The sequence below is a fragment of the Priapulus caudatus genome, unplaced genomic scaffold, assembly GCF_000485595.1.
Source record: "Priapulus caudatus unplaced genomic scaffold, Priapulus_caudatus-5.0.1 Scaffold21, whole genome shotgun sequence".
Classification (NCBI taxonomy): domain Eukaryota; kingdom Metazoa; phylum Priapulida; class Priapulimorpha; order Priapulimorphida; family Priapulidae; genus Priapulus; species Priapulus caudatus.
In genome coordinates, this window is record NW_014577082.1 from 309864 (window position 1) to 324105 (window position 14242).

At 40.6% G+C, this 14242-nt stretch overlaps 2 protein-coding genes across 2 annotated transcripts in view; one reads left to right on the forward strand and one right to left on the reverse strand.

Moving 5' to 3' along the window:
* The window catches only part of LOC106812792 (probable NADH dehydrogenase [ubiquinone] iron-sulfur protein 6, mitochondrial), a 7065-nt gene extending 4203 nt beyond the window's left edge, over positions 1 to 2862 (forward strand). Inside the window, exons 2-3 of the mRNA XM_014816769.1 lie at positions 1318 to 1494; positions 2395 to 2862. Of these exons, the coding sequence (XP_014672255.1) occupies positions 1318 to 1494; positions 2395 to 2460 (243 nt within the window). The 3' untranslated portion in view covers positions 2461 to 2862. The remainder of the gene's footprint in view (positions 1 to 1317; positions 1495 to 2394) is intronic.
* Positions 2863 to 7688: 4826 nt separating this feature from the next.
* LOC106812782 lies at positions 7689 to 13030 on the reverse strand. Its single transcript, XM_014816759.1, has 2 exons — positions 11780 to 13030; positions 7689 to 8030 (listed from the first exon to the last, which is right to left on the reverse strand). Exons 1-2 carry the CDS (start codon positions 12790 to 12792, stop codon positions 7895 to 7897), a joined length of 1149 nt encoding a protein of 382 aa, XP_014672245.1. The 5' UTR covers positions 12793 to 13030; the 3' UTR covers positions 7689 to 7894.
* Positions 13031 to 14242: the final 1212 nt, after the last annotated feature.

The following is a 14242-nucleotide window of genomic DNA, read 5'->3' on the forward strand; positions in this document are numbered from 1 at the left end:
ATACCGGAACGTACCCTGGGTACGGTCCGGTATACCGGTGCGTACCCTGGTAACTATCTAATATGCCGGACCGTACCTCGCCTACTTCAAACCGTACCCTGACTTTCAGCCGATGTCGTAATACATACCGCTTGTCGGCAGGAAACGTGCCGCTTTATGCTCCCGTTCCTTGTTTCCGGTCCGTTCCCGCAAAATATTCGTAACCCTTACCCTGTTACGTTTCACCTCCCGACCCTTTCTACAAGTGTCAGCGAGTCTATACGTTTCCAACCCATTTTAAGATAATCATACAAATTTCCTTGTTCCACCACAACACTTGGAGCCATCTTTCAAAAATCTCGCGCAAAAATGCGCAAAAATGTCGTAAACATTGCGAAAGGAAAACGCATTCCCGATCATCGCGATATTTGCAAAAGGATTGCGCACATCAGTGTATATAGGTTGAAATTTCTTCTTGGTTTCACAGTTTCATACTCTAATCCAACTTTATAGAGATATCATACAGGTCTGTATGTATATTTCAAATTTTGCGACATCAGTAGTGGGCGGAACAGGGACAGTCAGGGTACGGTAGGGAGTAAGCGAGGTACGGTCCGGCATATCACATAGTTACCAGGGTACGTTCCGGTATACCGGACCGTACCCAGGGTACGTTCCGGCAGTACCCTGGGGAACATAGACCCTATCAGCGGCAGTGCCAGTGGTGGTATTGCCTATGCCTATGGTATTGGTATTGGTGCAATGGTGAGCACAGCCACAGACTCGTTCAGTCGTTGCACTGCCATTTGTGAAACCAGTAACAGTATTTAAGTAACACGACCTCATAAATATTAGTCTTTAAAGACCAAGGGCCTATATCGAATACGGAATGAGACAATGTTGAACAACAACAACAACAAGCATTTCTAAGCGTACCCCTAACCACTTGTCATTAGGACAGGTGGAATCCAGGTAAATGTTGCATCCCCAGTAGCAAACACATTGTCATTTATAGTTAGTATAACAACAAGTTGCATGCATCTGCTATCTACATGCAAACATTCAATCAGAAGCCAATTGTAATCAGATTAAAAGTGGAGGCATGAACAAAAATATAAACCTAGTTCAAAATTATGCCTAATGCTTTACTCAATTAAAAGAATACATGCCGATATAACGATCCTACTTCAACACTAATTATTGGCTCAATTGAGGCAAGGTCAGTCCCTGTCTGACAGCCAGCTTACTTATTCAGACCCCTGTAAGTAACCCACTTTCTCACTGGTTATTCAAAAAAATACATAGCTAAATAATAGTTGGTTATTGTGTGTTTTCTAGGCATGGGAGAATGATGACTACCGCATGTCCAGGTTTGAGTATCAACCCAAGCAGGTTAACCCTAACTGGGCGATAAACCTAATTGCAAAGGTTCCCCCTAAGCCGGTGGATGCCCACGTTGCTTGCTGTGATGGAGGTGGAGGACCACTTGGCCACCCAAAAGTATACATAAACTTGGTAAGATTCGGGATTGTTGAGAAATCAGTTAATAGCTTTTCTTATCATGATAACTAAACTAATGAACAACACTACGGTTTATGTGTGGTTGATTTAATTCGTTATTTCATATAATTAAAGCATACTATGTTACATGGCTTTGTATTTTTGTAATGAATTAACTTTATGATTCATGAACAATTGTGAGGGTTTCGTATTTAAAAACAGTAAGGATATCATGTGCTTTTGACAAGCTGATCTGTGCAAATTACATCACACAGCTTAATTAATCTAATAAAATCAAAGTCATTATCTCACTCCCCTATCTCAAGTCTGTATTTTCCTAATTAATTTTCTATTAGGTTGCTAATTTTCATCGGTTCTCTGTTGAAATGTTATGAAGTAAAATGTTTGGAAACCATGTGCAGATGGCATAATTTATATTCATTAATTTCACTCATATATGGCACTCTAAAGTGACCAAGATGCTTCTTTCAGACAAGGGGCTAGCTCCTTGCTTTCAGTTATCTTCTTTGGCCTTGCATATTTCATTCTCCAAATCTCGAGTAACATGAGTATTGCTGTTTCTCTGGGGGCTCTCTCGTTCTGCCAGTTCATCGTTTGTGATACAAATAACCTGGATCGTGGGCAGCTTGGATAGCAGATTTTGGTTGTTAGTCAAGCTATACTACACCCTTTGTGTCACGCCCGTGCAAAATCACCCCTGTTCTTTGTAAATGCGCATCTAGACCCTTGTGAGCTTTCGCCCCAGTATATTTTTCCGTAACTTTCTGTAGTTTGAGAAGTGACGCAGTTGATCAAAGTCAGTTTTATTCATACAAGTTGTTAATGTTAATACAGACAACTGTAGGTAAATTGGTGCTTGTTTTGTCTTATGCATTTGTTTCTTGTGTATTGCAGGATCAACCTGGCAATCACACATGTGGATACTGTGGTCTTCGCTTCTATCAAGATCACCACCATTAGTTGGTTGTATAAATTATGTGTGTACCATCCAATAAGGCGTAGTGTATGTTAGCAATCCCCCTTATAATATACTATGATATGTGCAGCAGTAATATCTATTACTTTATGTAGAATTTTCTTGGAAACAATTGGTAATGACAATTGCAATGTTTTCAGTGCTGTTTATATGTGAGCATCCAAAATGATGTAAAGAAATAGAATACACTTGATTTTCACTTACTTATCAACTATTTTTAATTAGTGAATATTTCTGAAACCCTTCATGTCAATTGGATATTTAATAAGCAGTCAAGCATTGTACTGGAATTTAAATAGACACTTGCTAAATAGTCATTATGCTTGCTGCTAGTTGTTACAGCTATTGTTGAGAGATAATAAATAGCTTTATGCTTTCTGTAAATATTTAATGTTTTTAAATTATCAATTTCATTCTATCAACTAGGATCTCTAGTGACCAATTAAATTTCATGTGTATTATTTTAATTCGTAAGCACATTGCTATAGAATTAATATTTTGTACACGTGCATGCTAGTTAAATCTGAATGCACATGCCTCATTCTGTCCAAGTTTGGAAATTACGAATCCACCTATCAGTACAAAATCTCAAACCTTTACAAAAGAACGTGCACATCGGTACGTTCATGTGACAACACTGAAGTGTGAACATTACATCGCATTTTGCCCATCTATTTTTTTTAGTAAAGTTGCCTGTCTACTGCTACATGTTTTAAAGCCTAATGCAAGATGTCTTACTTAAATCATCATACTCGCCTGTTATTATGAGATGCATGTACCCAATTAATAGCTGTCTACTCAAGATGCTGTGGAATTTGTATGATTTTATTGACAAAACTATTGTTCATTATATATTTGACGATTTTTATTAAAATATGTTTCACAGATAGACTTCTACAAAACCAAACCAAACTGAAAATAAATTAAAGTAAAGCCATTGCTTATTAGTTAATAAATTTTAGGGTAAAATATCAACATAAATTATGGTCATAAGCAATGATGCTGTACATAAGTGACGTGGTCACCTTGGGCTTGGCAAAATTGAAGATATCCAACCGTTCATTTGAAAGCTACATTAGCACGTTATCGAAGCGTTTTGAGTAATATTTCTGGTGTTCCTACAAATCGGTCAATATAAGAAATTCCTTTTTCTAAATGAAATATGTCCTACGAATCAATCCACAACAGTTGGACCCATACCACCAAGCATGCAGTGAGACATACGTATAATGTTCTCAATATATCTGATGTATATATCAACATTCAAAATATTGCTCCTGCTTGATTGTTTACAAAAATATTTTGTCTGTCCATGGCATATTGTGCATACGTCTGGAAGAAAATATTTCTATTTATCCAGCCAGAAACTTGCGTGAAAACTGGAAATCCGTTGACATAACAGCAATAAACAGCAGCAACCAAATCCATGTCCACAAAATTTCCCAGGTCGGCGCATAACCACACAGAAATAATTGTACGATGTTCAGACGTGAAAGAAACGTGAACAAGCACTGAACACTACAGCATCACATCTGTTGAAAACCGAGCAGCAGTAGATAACCAAAAAGTATAGGCATATAAGATTATCCTATAAAGATATTAACTGTTTCATATTATCAAAAAGGAATTCATTACCTTAATGTCATCATAGTTGTCATATATATATAACCTTAAATATATTGGTAACTTTCAACTAGAATGTATACATACACGAAATACAATAAACCTAAATATCAGTGTTGAAGTTCCCAACTTGTTTGATTAATTAATTCATCTCTAAACAGATATTATAAAGCATTACATAACTCTGCAGGTAATGGATCTCGTTAATCATTATGCATCAACCTACAGCTGACAACGCAAATGTCATGACGGTTGCCATGTTTATGATGGAAGAGAGCTGTCTCAGTTTTTATGTTTCTGCTAGAATAAGGATCAACCGCTAACAATACATATATACTAACATACACACCATATAACCACGACTAGACAAATATGGCTATTGTTGTATTAGTAATTTAGATTCTGACTCCTATATCTATTAGCTTATTAATAGCAAATCAGAAATCGGTTGCAATGTCAGCAACAACCAGATAACTAAACCTATGGCAGCAAAATTTGGCAAGATCGAGGAACTAAATTCAGCAAAAATCGAAGCAGGTTATAAAAACAGAAATATGAGCAACCTCACCTCCAAGGAGCCAGCAGGTGCAACGACATGCGAGTGGCAACACTATTCCCTGCAAATGAGCAGTAAAGGACAAAATCTAAAATACCTGAGGTCTGAGGATCACCAGCAGCGTAGCTCGTGGAAAGAGCAGGAGGAGGGGGGGGGGCTAGTGGGGCAGTTACCATAAATTATAATATAGATACTATTACATGGTCAAGAACCAATGGCAAACTGCCCCCAAAACACAAACCACATATGGCTCCCCCCCTCGCCAAGGCAAAATGAGTTAGCTGCGCTACTGATCTCATAGTAAGTGACGATCAAACGTCATATCATTTGAATTAACGACATCAGCAAAGCTAAATTATGTCAATCTTGTTCTGTTACCAAAGAAATTTAAGAATACTTATGAGCCTACCTCTATTGCTACACATTTATTCAATATCCATAGGTACACGGTAATTTATTTATTTCACCTAGTATACACAGCTAAGCAGAGACTTTCAAAGGATATGCTTTAAGAGATCACGAATACATACATCCCACCCAGATTTTCTTTTCTATCGCTGACTTTTTTAAAGAAAATATTGCATGGATGTTCGCAGCTAGCATGTAGCAAGATCGCAATATCAAACCAGGCACAAATTCTTGTGAAACATTACCATAGAAAAATAATAGGCATAACTAGAAGTTGGGCTATAAATAAGTGAATATAGAATATCTTGCCTAGCTAGCACATAAAATGAGTAATATGCACAGCCTACAAGTTTGTTTCCTTTAGTCCAATAGACACAGATAGCAGTACAGGTGCATGTCTAACCGCAAGTGCTGTATAAATAAGTTTTCGTAAATTTGGATGTTTCTGGAATAATACAGACCAGGCCTTTACTAGACTAGAATAGGTCCCTTTTTGAAAAAGCACCTAGACAGGAATTTGTGACCAATGTACACCAGGCATTTTTTCTAAAAACGAACAAACAAAAAAGCTAGCCATTCCCGTGTGCCCGCACTACACTGATAGGGTCTATGTCCCCCAGGGTACTGCCGGAACGTACCCTGGTAACTATCTAGCTGATATGGTTAGGGTTAGGGTTAGAGTTATGGTTAGGGTTAGGGAGTAGGCGTAGGCGACTCCCTAGACTCGTTAGTGGAGTAGGCGAGGCACGGTCCGGCATATTAGATAGTAGTATTTAGTACCAGGGTACGTTCCGGCAGTACCCTGGGGGACATAGACCCTATCAGCCCTAGCTACAGCACTACCAACTACTACCTACCAACAAGGTAGGATCAACGTAGGCTACAGGTGGCATGATACTAGTTGCTAAGTGGTTGGCGTCATGACGTTAACCCAACGTTGGCATAATGATGCAACTAGGCAAATAGTTGGCTGAATGACACTGGGTCAACCTCTGCATATGGTTAGCTAGATACAATAATGTAACCCAAACCCAAGAGGATAGGTATCCTCTTGGGTTTGGGTTACACTATTGTATCTAATGGTTAGCATGAAGTTGGTTGCATAACGCTAAACAAATATTTGCATAGTTTTACAGTTGGCATAATTCTAGTTGGCAAACTTATGCTATCCAGTGGAAGTGATGAAAGTGTAATTGAAATGATATGGAAGATGGACAAATATGGAGCACTGGCCGTGCATAGAAGAGAAGTGCGCGCGGCAGAGGTAAAAGAAAAGATAACATGGTGGATCCGTGCACCATAATGAAAGCCAGCGCACAGATCCAAAGAAAAGACTAGGTGACAGAAAGTGTTCCTCCACAGGGTGGCATGTACGAACAGCCGCAGTATATAATATATAGTCTATTTCACGCAGCTGTCCCTTATTTCCCAGTCCGCTGCGCCTTGATGAACAGTACTAGTAGAGTCCACTAAGCACTTCCACTGGTTAACGAAGCCTGCCAAAAGCCGTGTCACAGACGGGGCGGTACCGGGAACAGTACAGCGCAGTGAGGGGGGAGGGGGAGCCGATGTGTATATCAATGTTATCACTGACGAATTAACCATGCACGGGCACCGCCCCGTCTGTCACACGGCCTTTGGCAGGCTTCGAGTGCAAATGCTTAGTGGACTCTACTAGTACTATAGTACGAAATATATTCAATATTATGCCACTTATTATATGCGAAAATGTACTTAGCCTAATACATAGGCCTAGTACTTTGTCAATTACAATAATATGAAATATGGAATACCCTTGGCGAGCGTCATTAGTCATTAGTGACATTAGTCATTACACTAGTACATTCATTACCTCAGACTCAGTCTCTGACTTTTGCATAGAAGTAGATTTATACATGTTTTACATTTCTTTCTATGGACTTATATAATATATTATTAAACCGGTTCAGTAGAGTCCATATATATGTCCAGTAGAGTCAATATATTTCGAAGTAAATAAGGCTACGTGTGTTGAAATGTATATCGAATTAACAGCGATAAATTCGGTGACATGCGGGCTGACGTATTGTCTTCCCACTACGCATTGCGCAGCATGACCTGTAGCACGACTTAAACATAGACTGGTACGCTGCAGTTCGCTGCAAGTCTCTGATGTCTATGGAGCTTGTGACAATGGGCTTGGAAACATTCTAGGCCTTTTTCACATTTTGACATGGATTCTTTGCTACACTCAAGATAGATGAAATGAGTTCTATTTGTATTTTCATTTTCACAATAAAGTGCACACGAAATTCAACGAACTACAAGCTTGTGATCTTCTATTTACCTACCCATATATCGGATAACACAAAAAGTTTGCTTCGAACTGTTCGATTTACCAAACTTAACCACTTTTCGAGCCGATCGACATAAGTAGTAGCAATTTATATTGAGCAGTGATCGCCGTCTCGGTGTAAGTAGTCCGCTTTGCGCGACGGGATCGTTTCACTCACAAAAAGGCGCCGAAACGTCTAGCTACATTGGGGCCCCAAGTATACTTTGTATTTCACATTACATTTCCAATTTCAAACTGCTAAGGCCGATATACATACACTTATTATCTATCGCGCAAATAATGCACACTGGCAATACATAATGGTCTATATATTTGTCCTCCTTGAAAGCGCCGAACAATGGTTTCATGCACATATATATTTCAACGCCAAATCAATATTCCTCTGCAGGCCCAGCAGACTCTTACTTCTTCGGGAGGTGGCATTCACGCGCACTTTTAGCCAGCCAACTTGCCTCAGGTATCGCACGGATAAACGGTGTCGCTGCAACGGTGATAGCTACTTCGTGCAGGCATAACACACCTTGTATATGGCATAAGCGATGACAAAGGTACCGCCACCGGTGACCAGCTTTGACTGCAGAACAGACTCTGCCAATGCAAGCTTTGCCATGATGCCAACAACGTCTAGACCACTGAAATGGTAAACAGGTTTATTTGATTATCATCTATAATGTACAGATATGTAGTTAGGGAGACAAACAAGTGTGCTGCGGAGCGACAGCGCTCATCTAACGTCTTACTGCGGTGACTCGGTGCTGTGGAGTGGTGGGATTCTAGTAAACCCTGTTAGTCCCAAATGTGTTCACATACATGCCGAAACAGTTGGAAGGCACAGGGATGGTATCAGGAACCTTCTCGAAGGAATGTTGTTGGGATCGTTATGAAAGTTGTCACGAGATGGCGACATAGCTTTAAGTGTCTTAAGATTAAAGATTGGAAGCTCCCATCGGTACGTAGTAGCAACAACTATTTGCAAGACAGAATAGGTAAGCACTCATCCATTTACCTACGCAAGCCTACAGCTGAAATAGAGAGCTGCCACCTGTAACTAATTAACACAGGAAAAACTACACAGTACTATCACCACCACATGCCTGGCAGTGGCCACTGGCAGTGGCATAAGTTGCATGTAGCACACTGACCAGTAACAAAATGCCATAGAAATTATACGATTTAAAGAGCATAAACCTTCAACCAAAGTTAGCTTTTGAAATTTCACTGTGACATTGTAGCCTCATACATCCAGGCATGTATAGATTCTAATTTCTTACTAGCAACCCGGCAGTTAAATTCTTTCTAACAGTAAACAAATCCATGTTTAACTCTCCTCTTGAGGGTCCGAAGGTTAATCAGACACTTACTCTTCGCATGTCAGCGGAAAGTACATTTCATGGTCCTTTCAATAAAGCTATAAAAATCGGTATGGTCTCACCGCCTAAAACAAGAAAGCTTTTTCAATCACTCCGTGGTCCGTCAGACGCATGTCTCAGAAAATGTCTTAAAATCTGCCGCTGTGACCTCCAATTTCGGCACAGTGATGGCTTCTTTTCCTACCATGATGCTATACACCGACTATCACGAGCTAGGTCGAGGCCGTTTTTAGATTTGTGACCACAATTCTGCATTTCCTCCCTATTACCTTAAGTTGGAATGTTCCCTCTTCTTTTTTACACTGTCCATGGTTCATACAGGACTGAAATTTTTTCCAAGGACTTTTCAAGGACTTTTCAAGAACATTTTATCGGAAATTCCAGGACATTTTATCAGACATTTATCGGAAATTCATACACAGAACAAAACATACCTGGATTAATTTAATAACCCATTCTTAATCACTTGCATGTCACCTCTAAAACTTACCTGGGATCACATTAATAAACCCTTCTAAATACTGTCACTTCTACAACATACCTTGATTTATACTGACTGATTTACTGACTTACTGTAATTTGTGATTCATCATTAACTGTCTAATCGTGTCTATAGCTTTTTAAGCTCATTTAAATTTTAATGCCAATTTTTATAGAGCTTTGCACATTATTGATGGTACAAAATTTATTTTTATTACAGGCAAGGATTCTTTCTAAAAATTCAAGGACATTTTCATGAAAATCAAGGACATTTTCATTAATTCAAGCATTTTCAAGCACAAAATCAACATTTACTAAACTTCAATGTACTTTTTTCAAGGACTCCTCTCAAATTCAAGAACTTTTCAAGGACTGTGCGAACCATGATCCTCTTAACCTTTGACCTTTGACCCCCAGCTTCGACATCCCAACTCGTTTTCGGATTACCCCCCACGTCCCAAATATCGTGACCGTACGTCGAGCTGTTTAGATTTGTGCCCAACTGTTGACGCACGGACGGCCGGACGCACGAACGCACGGACAATCATGCGATTCTACAAGCTGCATCTGACTATGTCAGATGAGCTAAAAATGAAGTACACATTTTCATTTCAGAGTTATACCCAGTAGTTGCATAAGGTATGATGTTTATGGCCAGATGAGGGAGGGCCTGGGAGGTGGTTGTACTAACTGGAATCAATTATGCATGTCATAGGTGGCCACAATACTCAAGTAACCCCGATCAGTTTGGAGACATACGTCAAACTGTAAAAACAGCGCGTCTGCGATGGGATTGTCAAATGTATACAGCTGGAAATTAAGATGTGTGAATTAGGCAATTAACGTGTCGAAGGATTTATGGGACGTCACAAATTAGGTTTAGCTTTGAAGGCATGACGGATCCTGGCATGCATTAAGGCCTTAAGGTCCTGGGGAGAAACCTGTAATTATTATAATAAAGTGACTCATATACAGCATTTCCCCTGGCCAAAAATGTCCGTGAGGTGGTAAAAAAAAAATTTGATGTGTTTGCGCGTTTCGAGGTCCTAGCAAAGCGAGCACTGCAGGCAACGTATTAGCCAGCGAGCTGTTCAGCCGTTATTTGCACGGTCAGTTTTGAAACTGCACGGCCAATATTGTGTAGCTCACAGCCTAAAAGATTGATCTAAAGCGGTGAACATTTGTAAAATTGCACTCCCAAATAATTTTGCTGCATCCTTCCTCATAATACTCATTCCTGGCTAATACCCTGACTGCAAGTTCAACATTTTTGAAAAAAATGGTGCAATTTGGTGCATTCTATGATATTCTAAAGTCTGAACAGCACATTGTATAAGACTCTTTAATTTTTCTCTAGATATTTCGTCAGCGAGGCGGTGTTTTGGACAAATTTCCGTGTGGCGGCTGAGAATTTGAGCGAGGCGGCCCTCCTCGCTCATGTCAATGCAGGGGAAACACTGCATATATATCAGAGGACCTAGCTATGCCATTTGAAAATATAAATGTGTGCAGACAGCAGTAGTTATAAAAACACATGATTGAAAATCATTCTCAGGACTGTAAACCATACTAGTGAAGCAGAGTGAATTTTCTATTGCCATGCTACATACACACTCCGAGATGTAGGCTATTAACTCACTAAGTAAATGCCAGGATACATGCCTGAGGGTAAACTGTACGTGCACAGTGACAGTGCAGTTTTAGAAAGTTCATTCCAGAACTTTCAATTCATACACAGGAGCATGTAATTACAGGGACTGAGTATGGAAAAGAAGTAGATAGAAATGTCTAATGACAGAACTTACTTTTGGAAAAATTGTGCAATTTGGTGCATTCTAAGCTATTTTGATGCATTATAAGCACTGTTCTATGGAAGAACAGTGATTTTTGTCAGCGAGGCGGTTTTGGACAAATTTCTGTGTGGCGGCTGAGAATTTAAGCGAGGCTGCCCGCCTCGCTCATGTCAATGCAGGGGAAACACTGCTTGGGCTCAGGGATAGAGAAGATGTCCAGTCCTATCTTATCAACTAACATCATCCTATCCAATCACCGTACTGGACATCATCTCTATCCTTTTTCAGGGATAGATAAGATGTCCAGTCCTATCTTATCAACTAACATCATCCTATCCAATCACCGTACTGGGCATCATCTCTATCCTTGAACCCACTGCTTGTGCACAATTTCATTAAATTTATGCATCAAACTCAAAAGAAATTGATATGATTTTCAAATAGAAGTGGGAACCTGGAAACAGTTGACGTTGTACCAAAACCATAGCACATCACAATATTTAAACTTTAAAAACAGTAGTTTTCCATTATGATTATCATCACAATCCAAAATTTAGCGTAATATTTTAATAAATGTTAGTATTATCATTAGGTGAGCATTAAGGGCCTATATATGTGCTATGGCAAGATAAAGTAATTTATATTAGAGGGAAAACAACGGAAGTCATAATTAAATCTGGATACCATTTTACGACAGAGAAAATTTCGCCTCACATACAGAGAGAATAAGGGCCTCACCTGGATATCGCGAGGTATGTGAGACCCAACCAAGCTAGGCACTGGGTAACGTGAAACACAAGCACAGTCGCTCCGTAATCCTTAACCGCCTGCTGTAGCTTCTGCTGGCCTGTCAGCTGTTTGCCGTCCCCTTCCGACTTACTTGCGACACCGGCTGCTCCTTGCTTGCTGTACTCCAGCTCCATTTGGCGAATAATACGATCCTGCTCTTCAAAAATCTCCTCCAGCGTCTTTCGACCAGACTGCACGGCCTGAATCTGCTCATCACAGTTTGGTAGATGGTATTTGATGCAGTTCTCCTTCCAGATCTTATAGCAACAGTCATCGTCCATGCCTTGCACACCCTGGAGACTGACCCGATTAAGTCCTCCTCCACCTCCTCCTGCCACTCCACTGCTGCCAATTCCTCCGGATTTGTCACCAGGCGATGATGTCAAATACCTTCTTTCTCTCAGCGGCCAGCTTTTGACCTGCAGTTTGGAAGCCATTGCCGCAAGGGTGGAGAAATCTTTTTTGCCGTTCTTGTACGGGTTCGTTGCCGTGTGCCTGTTGCTGTTGAAATACTTGGAGGTCTGGGATGCCATTCCTCCTGGCATGTTCAGGTGGGTCGGTGTAGTATTGTAGGGTTCAGGAACATTGCTCTGCATGCAGCTACTGAGATTAAGAGGACTGTGAGCATCACAGATTGTATCCTCGTGGGTATGAGAGCATACGTCAGTGGACGGTCCCTGAGTATCTTGTAGTGGGTTACCAAAAGAAGGCATGCCACTGCCATTACCATTCACATTTTTGTTGAACTCTGTAATCTCACTTGCTTTCACTTGGACTACGGACGACCTGTGTTCTGTAAACTCGTGATCACGTCCCTGATAACCCGCCAAGATACTCGCAGCATCTTCTCGCCTGTTGTCGCTTGACATGCGGTAAATTCGTACATATGGCGGTATGCTAAACAATCGTACGCGACTCGACGCGCTACGACCATGATACAAGGCGATAAATGCCATTTTCATGCGGGAAGTTCCGTTTGCCGTTTATTTTTGTGTGCTAGGTTATTCACTTATTGCACGAAAATATATCATTATCTTTTACAATACAATACACGCTGGGTTTCCTTACTCACGTGCCACGTACTCGCTATTCTTTGCACAGTGCAAAGTTCAAAATGCGCCGTAGTACTCCAGTTTTATGTGGAAAAGATGGGCGATGAACTCCAAATTCAACTCGATTGATGTGGTTATTTTTGTTTATGCTCGCGCGTATCTCACGTGCACAGCACGTGATAAATGTGCTGCCACCTCGCGGGGTAATAAATGGGGTGGGCAAGAACCAGTGCAAGAACATGAAGTACAGTGGGTTTTAGCTCCACTATAGAACGTGTGTTGAAATGTATATCGAATTAACAGCGGTAAATTCGGTGACATGCGGGCTGACATATTGTCTTCCCACTACGCATTGCGCAGCACGACCCTGTAGCAGTACGTGCACTGACGTAAACATAGACTGGTACGCTGCAGTTCGCTGCAAGTCTCTGATGTCTATGGAGCTTGTGACAAGGGCTTGGAAACATTCTAGGCCTATTTTCACATTTGACATGGATTCTTCTGCTCACTCAAGATAGATGAAATAGTTCTATTTGTATTTTCATTTTCACAATAAGTGCACGAAATTCAACGAACTACAGCTTGTGATCTTCTATTTACCTACCATATATCGGATAAACACAAAAGTTTGCTTCGAACTGTTCGATTACCAAACCTAACCACTTTTCGAGCGATCGACATAAGTAGTAGAATTTGTATTGAGCAGTGATCGCCGTCTCGGTGTAAGTAGTCCGCTTTGCGGACGGGCATCGTTTCACTCACAAAAAGGCGCGAACGTCTAGCTACATTGGGGCCCAAGTATACTTTGTATTTCACATTACATTCCAATTTCAAACTGCTAAGGCCGATATACATACACTTATTATCTATCGCAAAATATGCACACTGGCAAATACATAATGATCTATATATTTGTCCTCCTGAAAGCCCCAAACAATGGTTTCATGCACATATATATTTCAACCCAAATCAATATTCCTCTGCAGGCCCAGCAGACTTCTTACTTCTTGGGGGTGGCATTCACGCGCACTTTTAGCCAGCCAACTTGCCTCAGGTATCGCACGATAAACGGTGTCGCTGCAACGGTGATAGCTACTCGTGCAGGCATAAACACCTTGTATATGGCATAAGCGATGACAAAGGTACCGCCACCGGTGACCAGCTTTGACTGCAGAACAGACTCTCCAATGCCAAGCTTTGCCATGATGCCAACAACGTCTAGACCACTGAAATGGTAAACAGTGTATTGTGATTATCATCTATAATGTACAGATAATGTAGTTAGGGAGACAAACAAGTGCTGCGGAGCGACAGCGCTCATCTAACGTCTACTGCGGTGACTCTGTGGTGGAGTGGTGGG

Coding starts and splice junctions, on each gene's coding strand:
- LOC106812782 (XM_014816759.1), bottom strand. CDS start 12,792: ATGAAAATGGCATTTATCGCCTTGTATCATGGTCGTAGCGCGTCGAGT. Junction 8,031..11,779: donor ACATACCTCGCGATATCCAG/GTGAGGCCCTTA, acceptor TTACCATTTCAG/TGGTCTAGACGTTGTTGGCA.